Source organism: Mus caroli, chromosome 10 (assembly GCF_900094665.2).
Source record: "Mus caroli chromosome 10, CAROLI_EIJ_v1.1, whole genome shotgun sequence".
Taxonomy (NCBI): domain Eukaryota; kingdom Metazoa; phylum Chordata; class Mammalia; order Rodentia; family Muridae; genus Mus; species Mus caroli.
The window spans coordinates 37308445-37334624 of NC_034579.1; the positions used below are offsets into that span (position 1 = coordinate 37308445).

Sequence of the window (26180 nt, forward strand, 5' to 3'; positions counted from 1 at the left end):
CCCGCTGGCGTTCGGTCATAACTGATTGTTCAGTCACCCTTCCCTCGCCGACGTGCATTTAGAACCAGACACATTTGAGTCGGTTAAATAGAATTAAAAACAAACAAACAAACAAACAAACAAAAAACCAAAAACGCCGACAAGGCCTGTGCTGCTCACAGCTCTTGCCCTTGTTTATTAAGCCATCCCTGCTGTGCCTGAATCGGCCTGCAGAACTATTTGAGATGGTGTGTGTGTGTGTGTGTGTGTGTGTGTGTGTGTTTGTTTTAAATGGTGCAAATAGGATGATGTTTTAAAATTGCTAAAAGTTGAACATTCAAAGGCTTTGAATCTAAAAGGATGAGAGTCAATACTGAAATTGGAATTGAAATCATAATGTTGGGTTGTCTTAGTTCAAGAAGTCTAAATGTGAATAATTTCCTTGTTGCTCTGCCCATTAAAATGACACAGGCCAGTTTTTTAATAGTCAATTAATTGGTGCACTATATATAGTCATGAAAATGTAAACGACTCCATAAAGGGATTCTAGCTGTTAACGTTCATGGAGATACTGCATGCTGGTTGTTTACACATACCCAAAACAACCTTCAGAAATAAATTTTTAAAGCTCAATGGTAGTCTGCTATGTGAAAGGCTCAGGGTTCTATACTCAGTGTCAATAAATAAACCATAAACCATTGCTCTGGAAGCTTAAAGTGTGGAAGTGTTGAGTTAGCATTTATGGTTTGTGTATGCAGGCCACCCTAGATCCATCTGCTCCCATTCTTAGAAACGAACCCTAGTGGTCATGGCTGAACAGCTCTTATTGCTGACAGCGTTTTTGTGCAATATCCTCAGCTCAGACTTAGAATTTCCAAAGATCCACAGTAGCTTGTACATTGATTATGATAGTGCCTGTGAAATTGTATTCAACAAACTAGAAAGCTTTGCATAGCTGTATTTCACTTTAATACACTTAGCATGTAAAATAAACTAGGGACTGGTGTATCATGGGAAAACTAGTCACTTTACAAAGGAAGCATTGGCACAGTTCTCAAGTAGCAAGCTTCCAAAAATTGTTCTCCTCCTCCTCCCCCTCCTCCCCCTCCTCCCCCTCCTCCTCACCATCTAACTCAGGGCTATGTACATGCTAGGTAATTCTGTACCACCGAACACATCTCCAACCCAGTTGTAGGACTTTGAAGTCAGGAAGTTTTTCTTTTTCTAAACCATGGTCCATGGAGCACACACACACAAAGAGGTACCTGACTTCCTGTGTTTTTCAATAGCTTAGCAGTGTTAATGACAGAAGAAATTTAGTACATTTTTGCTGTAGTTTAAGAAATCTACATATAAACAACATTTCTAGCTCCTCAATTCTTCTGAAATACTTTGAATGTTCAAACATCCACATAATTCTATATAGACAAGGACTCGCCCAGAAGGGGAGAGTGGGATTAGGACTTTCACTGTTTATAAAACACTTTGCTTTCTTTGCCTTGTTGAAATGCACTTTTGCCGGGCAGTAGTGGCACACATCTTTAATCCCAGCACTTAGGCAGGTAGATTTCTGAGTTCAAGGCCTCCTGGTCTACAGAGTGGGTTCCAGGACAGCCAGGGCTACACAGAGAAACCCTGTCTCAAACACACACACACACACACACACACACACACACACAAAACCAAAAAAAAAAAAAAAAAAAGAAAGAAATGTACTTTCTACTTGTGTAACTTAAAAAAAAAAAAGATTGACATCAGTGTTATAAGATATAGTCTTAAATATCTAGATGGGCTTTTTTTTAATGCATCAAGTGGACAAAGAAAAAACATGCTTCAAATAGTTTACTGATTTTCACCTAATTTTTCAAGTAGGTAGATTGACACCTCATAGAAAGTCTTTAATTTGTAGCCAGTCAATCATTCTTAAGGAGACTGATGAAGGTCGGAACATAAGCAAAGCATGTGATTAGACAGGGCTTTGGTCCACAAGCACTGTTCACACAGTGGCACAGGACGTACTGTTTCTGTGTGCTGTCAACGCCACTAAGAATGTCCATCTTCTGAAGATTAATCAGTAGTGTTGTACATTGGTGAGGAAGCAGGTGCTGGTGTGCTCGTTGCTTTCAGATATTGGTGTTAGTATTGTTGAGGGGTGGGGAGTCCTAGTTCTCATGTTAGCTTTTCCAGCCATGTCTTCACAGAGAACCTGTGAGGTTTATGCTCATTGCCATCTGCACCTGAGTTCAACAAGACCTTTTATTCTTGGCAGGTCTGCCTCCTAGAATCTGGATTGTAAGATTTGCTCAGAGTCTAATTGAATTCTCACAACTACAGCAGAAAAAACAGTTAAAGTAACCTACATAGGAAGTTAGAAAATGCATTCAGTTTGACTTGGGCTCTCTCTCACACTAAGAAAGCATTAAAAACATTGGCTTCTTTTTCATAAAGATTATAAAAGACATATAACATTTTGTAGATTTCAATATCATAAATTATATGTTCTTTGTTTGTAGATACTAGTACCTAAAACAGTACTCGGTTCCTCGCATGCTATGTCAGCTGCTATTGCTGCTCTTAATTTTTTATTACCATTATTAGCTCTATATGGGTTGGTTCTTTTTTTTTTTTTTTTTTTGCCTCTTTATATCAGTTAAGGAATAAGCAGAAAACTAAAAAGCAGTGTCATTCTCAGACTGCACACCCCCAAGAGCTTTGTAGACTCTTCTGTTAGGTATCATGAGGTAGATGTGGTACTGTTGCTGCTGTGTCTCCCTCATCTTCTCTTTACACCTTACTTACACATTAGACCTGCCCAGTTAAGAGTTTAAATGCTCTCATGGGAATTACAAACTTGCTAACAGAAGTCCTTATTTGGGCCCAAACCTCCTTTCCTGCTCTGTTCTTTTTCTCTCAGGAGATGGTGCATGGAAATACTTGGCCATGCTTGGGATCAACCCTAGGGCCTTGCACATGCAGGGACAGCTCTCTCCACTGAGCTGGCCATCATTCCAGTGTGTGCCATACTTTGGGACTCTTCCAAGGTGAGGAGTCTTTATGCAAGCTTTAGTAAGAACAGGTAGGTCCTGTAAGAAAACTGTCATCTGTTGACTTTCTCAGAGGTCAGTCTGTGTGTGCTGGGTGGCTGGATAGAGCCACTCACTGTCCTGTCTGTACCTGGTCTGAGGTAAATTGGGATACACACTCAGGAACACCCCATCTAACTAGCCCTTTGTTTTTTGATTGACATAAAATTAAGTAGAAAAGTTCACGGCCCTTATATTTGTCATGTACCTAATCTATTAGCTAAGAAAGAGAGTCTGTCATCTTTTAAGCCTAGCCTTTAAGTAAGGAGAGTAAATTCACTTGATTCTAGAATAAAGTAACCAGAATAATATAATCAACCTGTTTGTTTTGAAGGTCATATGGATGTCGATTTGGTGTCATTTAAAGAAATATTCCCCAGCTATTTCAAGCAGGAACAAACACACATACACACGTGTTGTGTCTTTACTTCCTTTCTCTACACCCCCAGCCCAGCATATGTTCTGCTTCGTTCTTCTGAGGACTGCAGCTTTGCTGATCATGTTGAACTTTTCAAACAGTCCTCCATTGATTAGCAATTAGGTGGTTTATCAGAATCAATAGTGTAGTGATTTACCTTTATGTGTGAGTACAAAATGTGAGTCTGTCCGTAGGTTCCCACCTATGATCTTTGTAGTTAATGTAGTGCGTTGTTGTTGCTTTGGGAGTTGAGCATGGTTTCGGTCATTCTCACTTCCTTTTCTTGGAAGTGTCTCTGACCCTTTGCAGTCTTTCAAGTTTTCTGTTCATCTTTGACTGTGTACCCTTCCCCTCATGCAAGTCTGTTTTGTTACCAGATTTATCGGTCTTTTTTTGACTTCCAGGTTTTGTAGCATTATTGGTTCTATTTCACTCGACGAGCATTTGGTAGGACTATTGTTTTGTTTTGTTTTGTTTTCTTCATGTTTAACTCTGATTTATTGTGGGTTAAAATATAATTCGACTTCATTTTTTTCTGAGTGACAACAAGTTGTTTCAAGATCAAATAATCTATTTGGAAATTACATCCTTTGCTATCCTGCAGTCATGAGTATTGTGTAGCGTGTCTGAGTTACAAAATGAATAATAAATACTTGAAACCCTAAATATATGTTGTTTAGATAATTTGTAAATTAGAAAGGGGGTGGGAGCCTCAGCTTTGTACTTTTTCCCAGTGAATTTTAACAGAGATAGATAGATAGATAGACAGACAGACAGGCAGGCAGGCAGGCAGATAGATAGTTTGGTCAGAGTTAAGAAGTTAGGCTAAAGGGGTCATTGTTTTAGATGAATAGTTACATTTGTTTCAAAAGGAACATTTTTCTTTCCTGGAACTTAATGTACAATGTTCACACTTAGACACATACATGGACAAGCTAGTGAAGTGTCTCTTCTAATGGATACAGTGTTACACACGATCTTCAGTGTGAGTGTGCAGAAACCACAGTAAGAAGCAACCAATGTCCAGTACAGTTTTACTTGCTCCATGGCTGAGGATGTCTTTGAACTTATGATCCTCCTGCCTCCACATCCCAAGTGCTGGGATTACAGGTGTACACTAAACAAGCACTCTACCAACTAAGCTACATTCCTAGCCCTGTCTGATTTTTTAAAAAATGTATTGTATTCAAAAGATTTTCATTTGCTCAGAACAAATTTCTTGAATTCACTCTGTTCCCTCCCAGTTTTTTCTTAAAAGCAAAGCAGCTAAGTTGGGGAGATAGCTCAGTGGGTAAAACCACTCACCACACAAGTATGAGGACCTAAGTTCAAATCCTGGGAACCCATGTAAAACCTGAATGCATAGCACAAACGGATAATCCCATAGGCCTACAGGAACATGGAAGGGAGAAAGAGAAGCCCCCAGAAGTCCAAGAGCCAGCTAGCCTGGCACACACAATGCAAAAAGAAAAGACCCTGTTGTCTCTGACTTCCACATGAGCTACACAGTACATGTTCTCTCACACACACACACAAGCATAAATGCATACAGACACATAGTACACACACACAGAACAGGAATCGGGAATATCTGTTTTTATAATGTTTTACTCTTGGCTGCAGTTCTGTATCCATGCCAAAAGTCTTCCTCTTTTAAAACAAAAAAATAGTATTTGATATAACAATTTTATAAATAATAAGGATCTTCAGTTGTATTTACTTTATTGTATCTTACAGCTTAAAGTGATAATGGATTGATTGCCCTCAAAAGTTTTATTATGGTTATTTTGATATATGTCAAGAGCATTGTATAGAGGAGGAAGTCCTAACAGTAGGCTTGCTGTTCCTGCTAATGTGCTGCTCTGTCAGTATAAGAGAAAGAATTCTAGATTGTGTCAAAAGGCAGAATGTTAGCAAGATTGTAAACAGGCCCAAACTTGGTTTTCTTGAAGTGTTCTCACTCAACCACAGAGAGCATGCCCCACTGGAGTCCTGACTGTGGATTCAGCTGCCTTTTCACTTGTCACATGCCACCGCTTGCCTCGACGTGTTTTATTAATACAGTAATGATGTCTTAAGATGTCTATATAGAGATATTGTTGTTTTTATTTCCTGACAAGGAGTGATGCTTTTGTTGAGTTAGATGCACACACACACACACACACACACACACACACACACACACACTGGTCTTGTTTTGTATCACTGACAGCCCACGGGTTTGGCCACTGTGTGCTGAACTTTCTGTTCCAGACTCTCTGCCAAGAGCTTTATGCAAAACTCTGGTTTTAGTGAAACAGGTTTGATTGTTTTTAGACAGTCATATTAGAAGGTGTTAGCTGTGTGATGCAAATAGAGGAGCTGTGTGTATATATAGCTGTGAGAACAAATGACTAGCAAGCCTGGCTGGTTTTCCTCTTGCTCCTTTAGCCTCAGTCTGTGCTGTTTACTGCTGGAGATCTGAGATGGTGTAATTTTCTTTTCTAGGAACTTGGAATCAGAATCCCTCGGCCACTAGGACACGGACCAAGCAGGTTCATCCCAGAGAAGGAGGTATGCTATTTTGAAAGTACACAGTGAACTGCTTGCTTTTAAGGAAACATTTTCATGACCCACATCTGGCATCGGAATGATTGCTGGTCAACAGCATGTTTTACACAGTTATTCAGAGTTAGTCATGCTTTGGCAGTGAGTTCATGGGATTAGAAAGCTGTCAGGGTCACGTTGATTTCTAGGATTTCATGATGCATTTTACGCACCTGTATTTAATCAGGTAAAACTGAGCCTTGTTTGTGACTTGCCCTCCATGTATGTTCAGATCTTGCTTAGGTCTGCTTGGAAGCAGAGGTGCTCGCTCCATCTGACTGGGGAGAGTACTACACCAGACCTTTAATTCCACATATGTAGAAGCACCCAGGCTTTATTGTCATCAGTTTTTGCTATTAATTGTGGTTCTCTTTTCATTAAATGAGAGTAGTGTTGTAAGGAAAGGCTTTAATGTCTGCTTGCAAACTCTGGGTATTTAACAGTGTGCTGCTTAGTCTGGATTCCTGTCAACTCGGCAGCTTATCTAGGCCCTTTATCTAAAGTTCGGTTCAGCCTTTGTAGTTTATCTCCACCATATAATGGGACTATTCTTCAGCTACAAGTTTAAATTCACAAGTCCTCTCAGCAAACTGTAATCTACTTGTAAATTGAGCAGTGCACCACATTCCTGTTCTCTCTATTTTGTTTATAGTGTGTGCAACTGTGGCTCTCCTCTCCTTCCCACAGATGCTGCAGGTGGGCAGTGAAGACGCACAGATGCATGCGTTATTTGCAGACTCCTTTGCTGCTTTGGGTCGTCTGGATAACATCACGTTAGTGATGGTTTTCCATCCACAATATTTAGAAAGTTTCTTAAAGACTCAACACTACCTACTACAAATGGATGGGCCTTTACCCCTCCATTATCGGCACTACATCGGAATCATGGTTTGTAAAATTTATCCAATGAAAATGTCTTTTTTTTTTAATTTAAGAGGATTAATGCTTTTGACACAGGATAAATATATTACTTATTGTCTGACTGACTTGTAATAGCATATAATCAGATAGCTTCTATTTTTTCCTGGCTTTAAATAAGTATGTTTTCAAGTATAACCAAAAAAAATACCACTATGAGTAGTTTTATACAATATTAAGAACCATTTTTTTAAAATGTACTCTGTGTGTGTGTGTGTGTGTGTGTGTGTGTGTGCTCCCGTGCTTCAGAGACAACTTGAAGGAGTTGGTTCTCTCCTTCACTTTGGGCTTAGACTCAGGTTGTCAGTTTCCCCACTGAGCCTGTGTGCTGGCTGCACCAGAGCCACTCTTGTCTTAGCAGTTAAAATGGAACATAAGATGTAAGAGCTCCTCCTTCCCTCCCTCTCCCCCTCCCTCCCTCCCTCCCTCCCTCCCTTCCCCCCACTACCCTCTCTCCTTCCCCAGCAAAAGTTGTGTGTAGCCTAGACTGGCTTCAGACTTGTTACATATCTGTGGGTGACCATGAGTTTCTGTTCCTCCTGCCTCTACCACCCAAATATGAATAATTTGTGCTGACGTGCCTGCTTAATTGAAACTACTTCTTAGTCTGAGGGTCTTCTGAAAGCTGACATAGAAGTAACATTTCTAAAGTTTATTTTTTAAGAAATATTTTGTTTCTGAAATATTTCTGAGACATTTTCTGTTTTATATTGGATTTTTAAAATTTCTAAATAAGATCTGTATTTTTGTAGTCTGGAAAACTTAAATTGAATAACCAAAAAATCCATTTTGTTTGTTGTAAACAGGTTGGTAATAGTTGACACTTTAAACATAACTGCACTGCCTTTGTATTTTCTGTGAAGGCGGCAGCGAGGCATCAGTGTTCCTACCTGGTGAATCTGCACGTCAGTGATTTCCTTCACGTTGGTGGGGACCCCAAGTGGCTCAATGGTTTAGAGAACGCTCCTCAAAAACTGCAGAACTTAGGAGAACTTAACAAAGTGTTAGCCCATAGGCCGTGGCTGATTACCAAAGAGCATATCGAGGTACGTATGCTCGGTGTCACAGTTTTAAAGTGACAGTTCCGGGCCTGTAAGAGAACTGGAGAGAGGGCTGGGGTACAGCTCAGCTGGGGCAGACTAGCCTGCCCAAAGCCCTGCTCTGTCCTCTGCTGCAGAGACTGGGTTTGTTGGAATAAACCTATAATCCCTGCACTGGGAGACGGGTGGGTGGGTGGATGGATGGATGGGTGGATGGAAAAAAGGAAGGAGGGAGAGGGGATCCAAGGTTCAAGGTTACCATCAGCTGCATATCAGGTTTGAAGCTGGCCTTGGATGGCCCGAGTCTCAAAAAATCAAAAGGAAGAGGAAGGAGGGAAGGCAGAAAAGAAAGGGAAGTCACACAGAAAATCCCCAGACACACATCTTTGTGCTGTTATCACCTGGACTTTGTGTGGTACATGTACTTATAAGTAATGTTGATGACACTGCTGTTGACTAAAGTCCATAGTGCTCTTTGTAAGTACATGACATGTTATTATTACTGTACAGTGCAAAATACTAAAGTATTCACTGTGCTGTGCTTTCTCTTGAGCCCCCACAACTGCTGTTTCTAATTATATCTAGAGTGTATCATTTCCAGAATGTTCTATAGTTGGTACCGTATAGTACAGAACCTTGCAGGCTGACTTTCATTTAGCAATATGTATATGAAGGTATTTATTTTTATTTATGTATTTTTGTTTTCAGAGGAGGTCCTGTGCTTTACGTATTTTTTGTTTGTTTTCAGAGTCTTGCTATGTCAAGGCTGGCTTGGAACTTGCTATATAGTCAAGACTGGCCTTGAACTTTTGATCTCCTGCCTCACCCTCTAGAATGCTAGAATTACATATCTAAGCTACCTCATCTGCTTCTTATTTTTTTAATGACTTCATAGATCATTTATTTTTATTGCTCAATGACACTCCCATTCATTTACTTACGGGGCCTCCTGATTAGTACCAACTTTGACCAGTTATGAGTAAAGTTGTTTAATTCATATGTAAATGTTTGGGTAGACAAAAGTTCTCAGCTTATTTGGGTAAATAACTAGGTGTGTGCTGTGCTAGACTGCAACTGTCTTCCAAAGTGAGGTCCCCACGATGTGTCCTGCTGTCCTGCGTCTGTCCCTGTACTCAGTGTCCCAGGGTTCAGCTCTTCTTATAGGCGTGAAGTGCCATCTCTTCATCTTCATTTGTAGTGACATCTTAAACTAGTTCCTTCTGGATCTAGAGTTCAAAAAAAAAAAAAAAAAAAAAACTCTCTGCAAATGTATACCATGAGTCAGAAAACTTAGAATAGATTTTTTTTTTTTTGGTCTTGTCCATCCATGTTATGGAACATTTTAAACACCATTACATTATAGAACAAATTGTCAAGAAGGTGTAAAATTTGGGTATGATTAATATAGTACTTATTAAATTGTCAAGGAAAAAACACATGATTATAGAATAGATAAATAATATAAGCACCTGGGACACAGAATCTGACAAATTGTAGGATTTATGCATAACTCTTTAACACAAAATCAAGGACTTAAGAATCTTTAGAATGAAATTGCTCAAGCTATTGTCTTTAAAAGTTCCTTTAAGAGACCTAAATCAAAAACAGACATTTGCAGCACTGGTGTTCACTTTAACATAAACTCATTACATTTCCACTGATAAGAGTGACTCATCCATTGTCCAGTATCTGCAACACAGCAAATGATTGTAAGCAAAGTAGAATTTGCTTACATTTTAAAATCAATTATTTGAGATTCAAAATGACAGTACATTAATAGAAGTTAAGCCTATTTTTCTAGATATATTTTTAATAAAATTTAACAAGTTATAGGTTTTATGTCTTTTAAATTGTAATATTAACCTGGCTTTCTATGATGTCTAGTCCTGTTTTCAGTTCTTTTTAAACTACTGAAATGAGCTGTGTTTTTAACCAGCACATCTCAGATTAACCATCCCTTTTCACCCACCAGGGCCTTCTGAAAGCGGAGGAGCACAGCTGGTCTCTTGCGGAGCTGGTCCACGCTGTGGTTCTGCTCACACACTACCACTCTCTTGCCTCCTTCACATTTGGCTGTGGAATTAGTCCAGAGATTCATTGCGATGGTGGCCACACCTTCAGACCGCCTTCTGTTAGTAACTACTGCATCTGTGACATTACGAATGGCAATCACAGTGTGGACGAGATGCAAGTCAACTCAGCAGGAAATGCTTCAGTGAGTGTCTGGTTTGTTGTGAGACTAGTAAGACTAGTTACTACAGCTACCTAGTTACTACAGCTACTGTGTCTCATCTAGCTTGCTAGAAACCCTGTCAAGTCTACAGAGATGGTAGATCTTTCTTTTGAATTTATTTTTACCTCCAATGCCCATCACTAGTCTAGGTGCTAAAAAATGTACAGAACTGTGGGCCCTTCTAGGAGGTTCCATTCATGTCATTCCAGGTCTGAGAGCCAAACAGGACCAGCTCATACCAAGTGTCCACAGCTCTGATAAGGGAAGGCTTAAACTAGTGACCCTGGTAGAGGAGGCTTCCTGCCCAGAGCAGTGATGTTGTTTTTCTTCCTCCTCCTCTTTAGCAAAAGGCTGGATTTCTAATTGTTTGACTTTTAGAAAATTAAGTCAACTTTGATATCCTAATTTTTCCCTTATTTTTTATGTTTAATTTTGAACAAATATAGAATCTAATGATAACAGCCAAGTGTACATTTGTTAAAACACTGTGATATTTTGAATGAGAATGGCCTCCAGGGGCTCATCTATTTGAGTGTCTGGTGCCCAGTTGGTGGAACTGTTTGGGAAGGATTAGGAGCTGTGAGATTGTTGGCAGGAAGTGTGTTACTGAGGGTGCACTTCGAGGTTTCTAAAGCCCACGCCATGCCCAGCATCTCTCTCTGCCTACTGCTTCTGGATTGAGATATAAGTTCTCAGCCTGCCTACCTACATGTCCCCACCATGATGATAATGGACTAACCCTCTGAACCTATATGCAAGTTCCCAGTTAAATGCATTCTGGTATAAGCTGCCTTGGTCATGGTGTCTCTTCACAGCAATAGAAAAGTGGCTAGGATATTTTCACTTCTAGCTTCTGTTTTGTTATTCCTTCAAAATGGGTCAGAACAATTTGATTTTTATTTTCATTAAAAAGTGTGTGTGTATGTGTGTGTGCGCATGTGTGTGTGTCCCAGGGATCAGAGTCTGGTCACCAGGCTCTGGTGTGAGTACCTTTACCAACTGAACCATTTCAGTGGCCACAAGTTGAACTTTTCTGTAAGCAAATTTAATTCTTGTATATGGTGGTTTTAAATTCCTCACATCATTAATAATGAAAGGCTTTATTTTGTGCTTGAGAAGAATCTGTGCACACTGTTACCACAGGAAACGGGCAAATGTGTGCAAAGAACCTGTGCACACTGTTACCACAGGAAACGGGCAGATGTGTGCAGAATGACAGACTGGTTTATATGGCTGATGCTCAGGAAGTTTTCAAGCCTCTCTTGGTTCTTTCATGTTTCCTATAAAACAGGAAGTTCTTGTGATAAGGTCTTAAATGTCCCTGAAGAATTTGAATGCTAGCATCAGTGTTTGTTGTTTGCCATTTAGATACCATTAGTGAGATTTAGATGCCATTTAGTGAGATTAACATGAGGAAACATCACTGTCCAGGATGGACCACGTCAGTGTTTTGACAGCTTCCAAGCTTGGAAGTTCTAAGTGTGGCCAAGAGATTGTACGTCTGTTGCTGAGCTACTGGGTGTTCTTACCTTTCGCTGGTCTTATACTAGGCTAATGTAAAGTCTCTAGATTCTCTTGCTTGTTTTCTACTAAGAGATAACAGATAAAAGTAAAAACATTGGGGGGTTTATTTTTCTAATTCATCAGTTCCCTACCCCCAGATTTAAATTTGCAGTTTTTAGAAAGTATATAGTTTACACTAATAATATCGGACAGTAAGCTGAAAGGAAGTATACAGTTTATACTGATGTCACTGGACAATGAACTGATGGATCCTGTTCTTCAGGTGCATCTCATATGCATACTTCCAAGTGAAAATGGTTTAAAAAACAAACAAAAGAGTTTCCATGCACACTATGACCATTCTAATATTGAATCGCTGCTAAACATGCTGGAGATCCTTGTAACCTCAGCACTTGATAGTAGAGCCTGAGAATGCAGAATAGGCTGGCCTTGAACCACAGAAACCCAACTGCCTCTGCGTCCTTAGATCAGAGATTAAAGACATGCACCACCATACCCATCTTGGAAGATTGCAAATTTGGAGTCAGCCAGTGTTACATATTGAATTCAAGGCTTTAGCTACATACTGAAACTTTCGCAGATGATGGCAGCGGTGGTGGTGGTGGTGGTGGTGGTGGTGGTGGTGGTGTGAACTTTTTCAAACCATCCTAACTTTCGCAGATTAGTTAAGTAGCAAAAGAAACATACTTTAAAAGGTTTCAATATAATTTACCAAGAAATATCTTTCCTAAAAACAATTAAAATGTGCGTAATTTATCTTAGTGAATTAGTTAGTGAGCAAGGTAATCTGGTGCATACCTGTCACCCCAACACTGGGGACGTAGAGGCAAGAGCATCAGGAATCCAAGGACATCACGAACGATGTATAGCAAGTTTGAGGCCAGCGTCAGCTATGTGAGACTTTATTGCGATAGAAAGGTAAGTAACGACAGTGTGCACTGCAGTGTCTTTTGGCTCATTGTTTTAGGATTGGTTGCTGACTGTATCTTAGAGGCTGTAGAGAACTATGTTAGAAGAACCTCCAGCTCAGCAGAGAAACACTTCCTATCACACATTACTTGAGAAAGGGCATAGTGTAGGATACTTATACCATAATTTCTACCACATATCATATAAAATATAAAATGTCTTAATACAGAATTATCTTGATAGTCATTGTACAGCCGATTCATTTGTTCTAGTAAATTAAGCAGGCCCCTCACCCTTAGAGATTTTTTTCTGGGGGAGTTAGGCTCTGATCAGTATCATGTAAATATTACAGCTTGTGTTTGAGCACTGTGTGAGGGTGGCTGGGAATGGGGAGGTGTGATGCTCAGAGCGGGTCAGCTGATACTCGAGGGACCAGTGAGTGGAGGTCAGGAAGCAGGGAAAGAGTTGAGGGCTTAGCACATTCGTGGGTGTTGGTAGACTGCTTGCCTCGCGTGGACAGATACACACACACTTGTACTCTCAGCAGGCAGGAAGTCATCCTCAGCTTCCCTGCCTAGCTAGAGGCTTGCCTGATCTACATGAGACCTTTTCTCTCAGGCAGACAGACAGAAGGAACATTCTCAGCAAAAGAAAGGAAATTCATAAAGGGAAAACCATTGCTTTCATATTTGAACATTTATATTTGAAATTTAGGACTTCTTTCATGAAGTGTGTCTTCCATAGGTGTGATTCAGGATTTAGAATACAGACGCAGTCTGTAATAGGATTGTGAATCACTCCATGCTCTGCCGCTCCTGTGATAGCACCAGCCTTCTAGAAAATTCACTGTAGCCATCCCAGCCAGTGACAGCTGCTAGCCCAGCCACGGGGTGCCAGCCAGCTCAGCCACCTGAGGACATGGCTCGTTTTTAATTAGCAAACTGTATAAATAGAACAATTACTATTTTAAACATGATAGACATGTTGACAATTTATACTCTGGGTACTTACTTACCTGAGCAAGAAGAAGCTAAATTTTAAATACTCAATTTTCACTTCTGCTTTAAATTAGCAGTGTTGTTTCAATCTTTAAAATACTGTAAATAGTTACTATGCTATTTTATAATTTTTTGAAATGCTTTTCTCATACCTTAAATTTTAAATAACTTTACCCAATAGGCTAAAACAATCACACTTATTAATATACATTAATATTATATGAAAATGTATTTTTACTGTATTCTGGTAAGATAAAGATTCTTATGAGACAGACTTAATGAAATTCCTAAACTTCATTCTATGCCTGCCATATGTAAAATAGAGTGTTCTCTCTTCAGGTAAGTGATTCCTTCTTTGAGGTGGAAGCTCTCATGGAAAAGATGAGACAGTTACAGGAATGCCGAGAGGAGGAGGAGGCTAGCCAGGAGGAGATGGCGTCACGGTTTGAGATGGAAAAGAGAGAGAGCATGTTTGTCTTCTCTTCAGGTAAGAACAGCCAGAATATGCTCAATATAGTTTCTCTTACAAGCCCAACTTTTTTATTTAGAAAATGTCAATACATTTTTAAAAGCAGGCCTAAAGGTGTGTCCTTTCAGGAAGGCTACTTGTAAGGGCTTTCCTCCTTACAAATAGTTAAGACAGGCGACTAAGAATAGCATGCCATGTAATACACTAACACTCTCCCCAGCTTTCTGGTTTGCTAAATGTTATTACTGGAAGGGATTGGCAGGATGTGTGAGCCACACCATGCATGTGGAAGTCAGAGGACAACTGTCAGGACAGTTCTTTCCTCCCCAAGGGGGTCCCTCAGAGTAAACTCAGGGCACATGCCTTCGCCCACTGAGCCACCTCACCAGCCCAGCATGGATTTAGTTATCTTAAATATTACCAAATGGCCAGGTGAGGTGGTGCACACCTTTAATCCCAGCACTCAGGAGGCAGAGGCAGGCAGATTTCTGAGCTCGAGGCCAGCCTGGTCTACAAAGTGCGTTCCAGGATAGCCAGGGCTACACAGAGAAACCCTGTCTCAAAACCAAATATATATATATTACCAAATGGGGTATTATTAAGTTAGAATCATACTTTTGAGATCCTAAAATATATAAATTAGGGTAAAGAGACAGAGAAAGAAGAGTCAAAAAAGTGAGAGCAGAATTCCGTGAGTGTCTATCACAGAGAGGGTGTTTACCACAGAGGGTTTTGAGGTAAGCACAATGTGTTTGTGTTAAGACTTGTAGGGTGTAGTTGTTAGACTCCGAAGCATCCCCAAAGCCCCAGGTTCATCCCTAGCACCACATAGCCAGGCATGGTGGTGCATGCCTGTAGTCTCAGCACACAGAAGATGGAGGCCAGAAGGTAGGAAAGTTGAGGCTTATCCTTAGCTGCAGGACAAGGCTGAGTCCAGTCTGGGATCCATGAAATGATACCCGAGACTGTCCTGGTTCATAGTTGTCACTTAGTGTCAGAGGTGATTCTCTTACGTTTCTTTTTCATGGGTAAAATGAATCACATCTTGTTTTCAAAGGCTTTTAAAAGACTTTTAAAAAATCATTTCAGACGATGATGAAGTTACACCAGCAAGAGATGTGTCTCGGCACTTTGAGGACACTAGTTACGGCTACAAGGATTTCTCCAGACACGGGATGCATGTCCCAACGTTTCGTGTCCAGGTAAAATTGTAATGTGTATAACACAGTTGCTTGGAAACCGCACACTGGGATGTGTGTGTGAAAAAGGCACCTGAACTTGGGAGCCGTGTCCAGTGCGAAGCAAATGGCGTCTACAGAGCAGCAGCCACGCTCTCCCCTGGCCACAAGCAAAGCTGGAATCGGTAATCAGCAGCGCGGACAGGCTGTCTTGTCTGCTCTCAATGTGCAAGCTTTTCAGGTCGTTAGAATCATGCTATAGCTTAATATGTGTTCAGTTTATTGTTTAATATTTAAATATCAAACAGGTGACTTATGACTCAACTTGCCCAATTATTGGTTACAGTGTTAAGCAATAACTATTAGATTTATGAAACTAGTTAACTTTTAAGACTTTTTTTGCTTCTTTACCCACCCAAATTAAAAGACTGTTTAAAAGGACAGAATTTAGGCTCAAGGAAGAATTAAGGTGTCATGAAATACAATAAATTCAAAATGGAAGGGGTTGTTGTGAACTAAAGGTTTTATGGAGAGATTAGAGTGTGAAAGATTTGGGTTTTTAAAAAGAAAGAACAGCTGAGAATGTAGCTCAGTGCTGGGTGGTTTTCCTGGGTGTGCAAGCCATGGGTTTGCCTCAGGTACCACAGGGACTGGGCTTATATCATAAGCAGAAGAGAGAAGTAAGTTAGTCTCAGTGTAGTTATCCAGCGAAGGTTGGAAAGAGACTTGGTACTGCGGCTTCCTGCTTCCGTCAGTAGGTAGAAGTCTTAAGCTGGTCAGGCACCTCCAACCTGTGCGGTTTGCAGCAGGATGGATGGGCATGCAGTGGCCAGGTACTAGCATAATGTCAACATGCGTGTTTTAGGAAAACACTAGAGAAAGGTACGAGTAGGTAGGCGTGGCAGTTGTTTGAAGGCTTGCAGCATGGAAGAGAGTTTATATTAGAGTCAGAACATCTGGTTGATGGGGTGACAGTCAGATGAGAGGACGAGGGGGGTGAGTGACAGATGCATTCAACTAGATATTTTTAAATTTTTGTTTTGTGACATATTCTTGTTATAGTCTAGGATGGTATGTAACTTTTGGTCTCTCTGCTTCATCTTTCTAAGTACTAGAATAATAGCTATTAGCTACCACAGCTGGTTTGGAAATTCACAAAATTTGAGAAACATCTAAATGTCTTGGGGGAGGGACTTCAGTGTGTGTTGCTTCTGGAAGCTAGGTGGAAAGCTGAGAGATGAAAGACTGTGCCTCCCTTGGTTCTCAAACTCAACCAAATTGCAACCCATCTCCTCCTCATGGTCCAGTATGGAAACTGAGAGTAGACTGTGGTACCAGGGAAACAGAGGCTGCTGGTGACCTCACGTCCTGCATCGCTGTGAACAGGAAGCTGTTCTGCCACATTTGACTGTTCACAGCTCCTCTCTTCCTTGTATTAGGACTACTGCTGGGAAGACCATGGTTACTCTCTGGTGAATCGTCTCTATCCAGATGTGGGACAGTTAATTGATGAGAAATTTCACATTGCTTACAATCTGACTTACAATACTATGGCCATGCACAAAGACGTTGATACCTCAATGCTCAGACGGGCTATCTGGAACTATATCCACTGCATGTTTGGAATACGGTCAGTCTGTTTCTTAACGTTTATAAAGACACTTCCTTTACACAGAAGTCTTTAGGTGTCTGCAGTGTGCATGTGGCACACACAAACACACACACACATTCAGCTTATTTTTAAAGTTCTTGAGCTTCACAGACCTGCTTTATCACAGCTTGGGCGCTCTCTCTCCTCTCCCTCTCCCCTCTCCCCTCTCCCTCCCTCCTAGCTAGACTGGCGAGGGCAGAGGTAAGGACTTGACAGGTAGCAGGTGACTTGGGAGAGCAGGCTGGCTGTCCCAGCACAGATAGGAGGTGAGCTTGATCAATCAGTGCCCAGACTTCAGCCTCCTGCATAGCTATAGGGCCAGATTTACCAAGAGCTTTGTCTCTTTTCCACTGAAAACACAATAGGTAACTTCCATGCCTGTGATCGAAACCCACGATTTAGCAGTCAGAACAGACCTTGTAGTGTGCAGGCCTCTCAGCCTCTCCTAACAGTGACACTGGCTGGCTGTCCCCCCTGTTCCACGCACGCACCCAGGGCATCTTTTCCTCATCCGACCCCAGAAACTCGTTTTACACAAGTGAATTACCGCTTTATGGTATATAATAGTACCAGTAATAAATATAAATCCTTAATTTCAGCACTCTGTGCTCTTTTCAGAGGAGGTTTCAGCATAGTTCTGTTTGTGATTGTGAATATGCAGTTCTGTAATACCCAGTGCTGTAGGGTCAGTCCTGTGGGAACAGTCTGCTCAGGCACTTGAAAACTCTTTCTCTTCTTCCCAAGTTCTCTCCTCTATGCTTTTTCATCTGAGCCCATCTTAGCATCATAAAGCTGTATCACTTCTCACTGTGTGGGAGGAGGAGGAGGAAAGCGTGCGTTTACATTTGTGTGTGCTGTGCATTGACAGTAGCTCATCCCTGCGTCTCTCAACAGATACGACGACTATGACTATGGGGAGATTAACCAGCTGCTGGATCGTAGCTTTAAAGTTTACATCAAAACTGTCGTGTGCACTCCTGAAAAGGTTACCAAAAGGATGTATGATAGCTTCTGGAGGCAGTTCAAGCACTCTGAGAAGGTGCGTGCTTGTGGGCTGCCCATTGTCATCTGCAGGCTTGTTAGACTCCTTCCCTCAAACCCACTCAGCATCTCAACCACCTGAAAAACGCCGCCCACAGCAGCGGCCTCGGGTACCCTTGAGAGAGGAGAGCGAGGATGGACGGCCGGGCTGCTCTGTCCTCAGAGATACTGGCATAGCTGTCTCCACCCAAGACTACCATTTTGGAAGAACTTTTAAAAACTGCATAGGCAGGAATGGGTGGAAGCATCTTTCTAGAAATTGATGGTTTGGCAGGAAATCCTAGAAGCCTAACAAAGCAGTACCTAGATTTTAGAACTGTGACAAATATCCAGGAAGACATGTGGTCAAATGTAAGTAGAATAAGACATTTATCCCAAAAGAAATCTGATATTGTGGTAACAAGTAAAGATGTAAGTTCTTTGGTAGCACATAGAATATGCAGTCGGCCTTTCAGAGTCATGTTTCTGCATCCATAGACTGAGCCGAGTGAGGATCACGAATGTTTGCAATGATGGGGTCTGTGCGGAGTAAACAAGTACAGCATCTGTCACTATTCCAGACACTGGAGCAGCCACCCAGACGGCTGCTTTATGTTGTGCTCTGAGGGCTTAGACTACACTAACACGCACTAGTGTGACACCCGGGGACTGGGTTACCCAAGGAGAATCCAAAACCAGCAACTCATTAAGGGACAAGTAACTGCACTTATTTGGGACTTTGTTTTTAATTGAATGCACAGAAAACTGTGACGTTTCTAACCTGTCCTTATGTGTTGTTGTATTTTATACTCAGGTCCATGTTAATCTGCTTCTTATAGAAGCTAGGATGCAAGCAGAACTCCTGTATGCTCTGAGAGCCATTACCCGGTATATGACCTGATGCCTCTCCTCCATTAAAGATGACCCTGGAATGAACAGCACATTTAGTGTGTGAGGGAATGGAACCAAGAGCCCCAGGACCAACAGTAGATAAAAAGCATTCAGAAATCCATGTGCCACAATTCCTTTAGTGTCTGCTATTTTACTGTGGGATCTCACTGCCTGTCTAGCAGTGAGCACTTGGCAGCTTCAGTGTTAGAGCTGGGAAGAAAGGCTGCCGGCCACAGTGTTTGCTTTTTGACAGACAGCACGCGATGCTGTGAACTTGCTTCAATACAGCAACTAGTAAATCTCCAGATCCCATTGCTCTGATGTGACAAGGTGACAAGACAGAGTGTGTAAAGACTGGGACGTGGGTACTAAGTTCACACATGCGGAATTGAGTGGAGCTCGGTGCTGCTGTGGCGGGGATGAGCACATGGCTATTCGGCTGAGTGCTGCTACCATCTGAGCCCATGCCACACCTTGTGTGGTTTTTGAATTGAACTCATGCACATTATTTTCTTGCATCTAAAAAAGCATAGAATTATCACAGCTCAGTCAAGACCATGTTGGCGGTAACAGTTCATTTCTTTCATTATAGTTTTTAAAATTCAGTTATTGGATGATATTACAATGACATTCTTAAAGATTTCCTCCAAAGAGCAATCTTAAAATGATAGTGTGTTAATTATAAGAAAAACAGGCTATCTTTTGATGTGCTGTTTCCCAGTATTCTCTGAGCCTGGAGGACAGCTGTCTTATGCGGGATTTTTGGTTCCGGTGCCAACAATATGGAAAATGTGGTTGCAGTCTGCTGCACAGTGAGTGCCAGGTGCATTCTGCCCCATGCCCTGCTGACCTCGGGACCCTGACTTTGAAGGTTATACAGCTCCTTAAAGAATAAAGCTGGAAGATATTTTAGTGAAGTTATCATATTTGTATCTTGATTTACAAAAATGCTAACTTTGAGATACAAACAGGTTTGAAAAAAAAATGTATTAAGTACTTTGTATTCTGGAACCGTAAATTGCTTTTGAAGTCTGTCAGTATTACTGGTATTTTTCAATAAAGAGTACTTTCCACAGTTTGCTTTATTAATTTCATGTCATACTTTAGCTTCACAGTTAGTAGCCAAATCTGAGTTTCAGCTCTGAACCACACTGGGGTCAGAGGAGTGGCAGATGATAAACAGCAGAGCTACTCTGAAACCTGCTGGTTTAAAAAGCAGGGCAGCAGGGTAGGAAACCAGGTGGCACCTTCTTCAAGGCTGTGTGAGTCCGTTGTGCATCACCACAGCTCAGTACTTGCATCCAGATATCCTGTCGAGGGGAAAAGGGGTTACCTTGGCTCATGATGCTGGGGGCTAGGGAGACTAAGCCATGTCTGGTCAGAGCCACAAGCTGCTCCCACTCATGACCAAGCAAAAGCCAGGCTCTTGTGATCATGAACCCATTCCTCTGTGAAAAGCAGTCGCCGTTAACTGAGTGCCATTCCCATGACCAAGCATGTCCTCCGTCGCACAGCCCAGCTCTAGAACTTCTTTCTGGAGGACACCCTCCAATCACAGTAGACACAGTAGACCCCTTGGGGGAAACAAAAGGTATCCTCAGGTGCTCCTATGCGTTAGCTGTGCAGTGAGTGGGGCATGGTGCCTGCCCCTTGCACACTGACACCAGACATGCACTACAACCCCAGGCAAGACACTAAGTTAACAGCAATGCACAGAGAAGTGTTTTGTGAGAAGCCTAATTAGGCACACAGGGCTCAGCAGAGCCCCTCCCCGGCACAGCACAGAATGAATGAAAACCACACAGATCATGCTCAGGACAGAAAAAAGTCCAGCTTCTGCTGCCGAGACTGGCTTTTGTCTCCCTTGATGGGACACTGGTGGTACTTGCTGGCATTGTTTAGATGATTCTGATGCTGCTGAAAAAAACCAGTAAGAGCCAGTGCAATGGAATAACACAAAGTATGGCGTCTGCAGGCAGATACTGGGGCAGCAAAGGGCGCAGAGGAGCAGCAGGAAAACTGCAAGGCAACTGGAAAAAAAACAAATTTCATGAAAAGCTTACTAGCCATTGCCTGTAATCCATATTTTGGGGTTGATGCAGACTTACTTAGGATACCTAAGCAAGTCTGAGGCCAGCTTGGGGCACATACCTGAAAATATAAAACAGTACCTGGAAACCAGTGAAAGATTCCCAAGAGGGATTCAGTCACCTGCCGACTTCATCAGACATGTGAAAACTGATGAATGTGGACAACAGGCCACTCCATGCCAGGCAGGAGCAAAAGAATGAGGGAAAATGAAGGACTGAAAGGGTATTCTAACACCATTCGGCCAGCGCACACGTGAGAAGTCTTAGATGTGAGACAGGGAAGCTATTCAGAGACAAAAAATGCTTGTTTGCTTGGTTTGGTGGCACCAAGGACCTCAATCATACTAGACAGTCACTCTACACTGTGCTCCATTTCACAGCCCTCATTTGTCCTTCCACTCCAGACACTGGGCAGATAAAGGGTGGCAAGTGGTAGGATACCTTTGTCAAACCTGGGCCAGAGGATGCCTCTGATAAATTACAGACTTAATGCAAGAGGTTTATTGAGGGAGAGCAAGGGCTGTCTTAGAGTGGGAACATGAGGAAGAGAGAGAGGCAGACAAACAGAGAAACAAGGTGAAGGAAAGAGAGATGGGGGGTCGGGGAAAGGTGAAGGGAAGAAGCAGCTGGGGTGGCTGGGGCCCTTTTAGGCACAGCACACACCCGGTGGTGGCAGCTGCTGCTAGGTCCCTGAGAGCAGGCCAGTGGAAATGCCCATTTACTAACAAACACTCCAATTCTGAAGAAGGAAACAGATGCAGTAATTAAAGAAGCTCAGTGAACATCTGATAAAGCCACCGAGCCAGTAAGGAAGCCTGGACACGGTTGTATAGTCAAAGTATTGAGCATTCAAGACAGAAGCCTACAAGCAAGGGAAGAGAACTCCACCCGTAAGGGTGTAAGACTTGTAGCTTCCCAGCAGAAACTGTTCAGGACATCATACAGAGATGGTACAGTAGGGGGTACCAAAAGAAATCACCTGTCAATCAAGAATGCAACTGTCAGGGCCTTCCAAAGGGGAAGGGAGCTATGCCTTTTCCACATAAGCCAGAGCTATGGGAATTTACTACCATTAGACCTGCCCTACAAAGGAAACTTCATCTGGAAGGCAAAAGGATAGTATAGTCAGTGGTCTGGTGAGTGCGGGGCCGCATGAAATCAAAGTTCAGCAAAGGTAAACGTGAACAAGTTGATGACAGAGTCACTTGTATAATTCTGGGACTTATACTCACTGTTAGTTCTGATAGAGTTCAAAAGTGACAGGCATGAATATCAATGGCTATGTAAATGGCTATGCAGTATGTAAATAGAGGTATAAGTGGGGCTATAAAGGCATAGTTTCTGTATGTTAAAGTTGTTACCAGTTAAAAATAGATTGTTACACGATTACAGTGCTTTCTATGTTTCCCATGGTAACCACAATGAAAGCATGGCTAGAATAAATGCAGAAGGGAATGAACAGATAATAAAAGCATGTCACAAAAACAGAAATAAAAAGTGAAACCCAAAGAAGGCAGAAGTGAACCCAAAGAGAAAATGAGGGCCAAAGGGCAACAAGAGAAAGAGAAGCTAGTTAACAGCAGCAAGTCCTTTCCTGTCCATAAGTGTGTCAACTATAAATGGATGCGCAGACATAACTGTGGATCCACAGGCCAACTGGATGGCTTTGTAAAAGCATCTATATGCTGCATTTAAGGGACTATATATATAAGGGAGCACATATTAATATCCCACACAAATGGAAGCCAGAGTACAGAGATGGTTATACTACCATCAGGCAAAGTAGATGTTAGTCAAAAAAATGTCACAAGCGTGAAAATGAGACTGGTTATATCACTGTGTAACCCAGCCGGTCAATTGAGTAGAAAGACTTGATGGTTACAAACATACACAGCCAGCTCTCAGAGCTCTAAAATAGAGAAAACACAAGAAACAGACATGTACTCATACAGTATCAGCGTCTGACATCAGTGCCCACTTTCAACAGTGAGCAGACACCAGACCAAAGGTCAGAGAGGAAAGAAAAGGCTTGACCAGCACAGAAGGCCCTGACACACAGAGCCTCCATCCGCTGATAGCAGAAGCCACTCTCTTTCCTGTGCACATGGGCCATTCCCCAGGACTGACAGGCAGACAGCCCCTGACCTGTATGCTGATGACAGTGACATGAAGTTAGAAATCATCAACACAAGGAACCCGGGGAAACCCACAAGGATTTACAACTTAGACAACAGCGTTAATGGGTCAAGAGAAATCAGGGAATTTGCAAGCATCTCTTTCCAAAAGAAATTTTAAAAGGCAGTGCCTAAATGTACTGGCTCCACTCCTAAGAGTGGAGACTGAAGCTACATTAAAAGGAGCATTGCTGAGGGAGCATGGATGGACTGGGAGGAAAGAGAGGGGAGGAAAAGAGAACGGGGAGGAAACAATAGGGGAGGCAATCCTATTACAAGAAACCAGGGAAACGAAACAGCATTAAGGATTATCAAAGTTTTTCTTTTTTTTTTTTTAAAGATTGACACAATTGATAAACCTTTAGCCACATTAACTAGAAAGAAAAGTCAAATAGTTGAAATTAGAGGACCGTCAAGATAGCTCAGTGGTAAAGGCTCTTGCTGCCTGCCATGCCTGAAGACCTGAGTTCTATCCTCAGAGAGAGGAAGAGAACTGACTCAATGATGTCCTCTTCCCTCTACAGTATCACTGTGACATTCGATGGATGCATGAGCCTGCACACATGTACACACATATACACACACTGAGGTGTGCATACACATACATACCCAATATATGTAATATACACATACAGCAAACTTTATGCAGATTAGACATGTATAACATATATTACCTAATATATATAATAAGGCCTGCATCAGGACCAAAGTCCTGATTTTAGACTTTGCAGCCTCCAGGTCCATGAGCAATAAGTGAACTGTCTAGTATAAGGCATTCTGTCATCACAGACTGGACAGATATAGACACCATAAAAAAGTTTTCTTCTGAAAATTATAAAATATGTCAGAAATTAAAAACTCGAGGAAATGAAAGCTGTGCTCCTGGGTTAGAAGACCTATCGCTAGGGCCACATCCATCAGGACTTACTATCGCTATAACGCAAGGGCCACGCCCAGCAATCTGCACATTCACTGCAGTTATCTTTACTCCTCAAGGATAGAGCTTTGCAGGAGAGAAAACCATATTCTAAAATTTACATCTTTCTAAATTTCTTCAGTACCAGAGATGGAACGTAGAGGCTGCACACATGCTAGGCAAATGCTCTGGGCTCATTTCTATCCACAGCCTGCTGTTTACTCTTTATTCTGAGATGGCCTCCTTTAGTTGCCAAGGCTAGACTTGAACCTATTATGTAGCCCAGGATGGCTTCCAGCTCCCTCTCCTGAGCAGAACTGTTTCACTGTGCCTGGATCTAAAGTTCACCTTGAGCCCCAGAGGGCCTTGAATACACAAAATAAAGGAGGAGGGGATTGAAAAGGACAAAGTCAATGTTCTCTATAAAATGAGTCAGGGCAGGTAATGTGCACATATAATAGCTTAGAGACAAACAAGAGACTAACAGAGTAGGAAAATACATCTATGGAGAACCAGAAACACAAGCAAATGTGCACACAGACAAAGGATCCTTGCAAATGAGCCAGGGCCACCTGTGAAGGGAAGACAGTCCCTTCAACAAATGGCTTTGGAAAAGGTAGATGGCCACATGGAAGAAATGAAGTTGGGCCTTTGCCTTTCGTCATACCCAGAAAATAACTTGTTAGGCCTGTGAGATGGCTTAGAGGCTAGGAGTGCTTGCCCACCCAGCCTGGTGGCCTGAGTTCAAGTCCCAGGACCCATGTGATGGAAGACAAAAACCAACTCCCAAAAGCCATCCGACCTTCCTGCACATACCCCAGTATGTGCATACTGACCCTGCCAACCCACACACACACAGAGACAGACAGAGACAGAGACAGAGACAGGGAGACGGAGAGAAATGTTTAAAAAAAAAAAAAAGATTCCCGAAGACTTAACTGTATGACCTCCGTCAATATTCAAAACTCCTAGAAAAAAACACTGGGGACCCTTTTCATGGTGTTAGATCTGACCAGGACTTCTCCTGGACTATGACACTCAAAACCCCAGGCAGCAAAGGGAGAAACAAAGCCAGGCACAACTGCACCAGACTTGAAGTACAAGCAGACGGAGGACAGCAGAGTGGAAGGCAGCCTGTGGGGCAGTGGAAACCCTGGTAAATCATGTGTGTGATCAATCCGATACAAAGGGTCCCATGAAGAACTGAGCTGACCAGAACCAGAGCCAGCCTCCCCAGGCTCCAGGACGAATACACTCCTGTTGCCTATCACTCAGACTGCAGTACTTTTGTTATGAGAGTCTGAACTAAGACTGGTGTATGAACGAAGGCTTCTGAGTATGTATGAAAATAACTAAAAGTGAGACATCAAAGCAACATTTGCACACCCACTTCCACAGAGCCACCATCCAAAACAGCTATGGTTTAGAAGCAGTACCGATGTCCAGCAGTGGGTGGATGGACAAAGTGTGATGTGTGGAGGTGCATGAGGTGTGTGTGTGTATGTGCGTGTGTGGGTGTTGTGTGTGTATGTATATGTGTGTGTGGGTGTTGTGTGTGTATGTGTATGTGTGTGTAAGTGTGTATATGTATGTGTGTAATGTGTGTATGTGTGTGGTGTGTGTGTGTGTTTGTGTATGTATGTGTGTAAGTGTATGTACAAGTGAGTGTGTATGAGTGAGTGAGTGTGTTTGTGTGTGTATATGTGTGAGTGTGTGTGCGTATGTATGTGTGTGTGTGTATGAAAAGAAAGGGAATTCTGTTGCTTGCTGTAACAAATGAATGTCGAAGACAAGCCAGCTACAAAAGACAAATACTACCTGTTGCCATTGTATAAAGCTATCTAAGTCACTAGACTATAGACTCAGAAAGGGGAAGGCAAGAGAAGGTACCGACACTGGGTAAAAGTTCTGGCTTGCAAGATAAGTTTCTGGAACTCTGCTGCAGGACAAAGTGGGTTTCCTTCACATTACTAAAGTACAGACTTCAAATGTTGCCATGGTGCCAGGGAGATGAACGGGTTTTGTGTGTGCAGGACTTAAAAGCACAAATAAAACTGTCTAGGGAGACAAGGGAGACAAATGAGAGAGGGGAGGGGGAGGGCT

General features: G+C 42.1%; 1 protein-coding gene across 2 annotated transcripts in view; it reads left to right on the forward strand.

The window, feature by feature from the left end:
- Sesn1 (sestrin 1) overlaps window positions 1–19972 on the forward strand; it is a 78717-nt gene extending 58745 nt beyond the window's left edge. For both annotated transcript variants that reach the window (XM_021174401.2, XM_021174402.2), the window contains exons 2-10: window positions 5968–6033; window positions 6754–6954; window positions 7848–8030; window positions 9997–10239; window positions 14028–14175; window positions 15247–15359; window positions 16775–16965; window positions 17881–18025; window positions 18821–19972. In XM_021174401.2, coding sequence (XP_021030060.1) covers window positions 5968–6033; window positions 6754–6954; window positions 7848–8030; window positions 9997–10239; window positions 14028–14175; window positions 15247–15359; window positions 16775–16965; window positions 17881–18025; window positions 18821–18907 — 1377 coding nt within the window. In that variant the 3' untranslated portion in view covers window positions 18908–19972. The remainder of the gene's footprint in view (window positions 1–5967; window positions 6034–6753; window positions 6955–7847; window positions 8031–9996; window positions 10240–14027; window positions 14176–15246; window positions 15360–16774; window positions 16966–17880; window positions 18026–18820) is intronic.
- Window positions 19973–26180: the final 6208 nt, after the last annotated feature.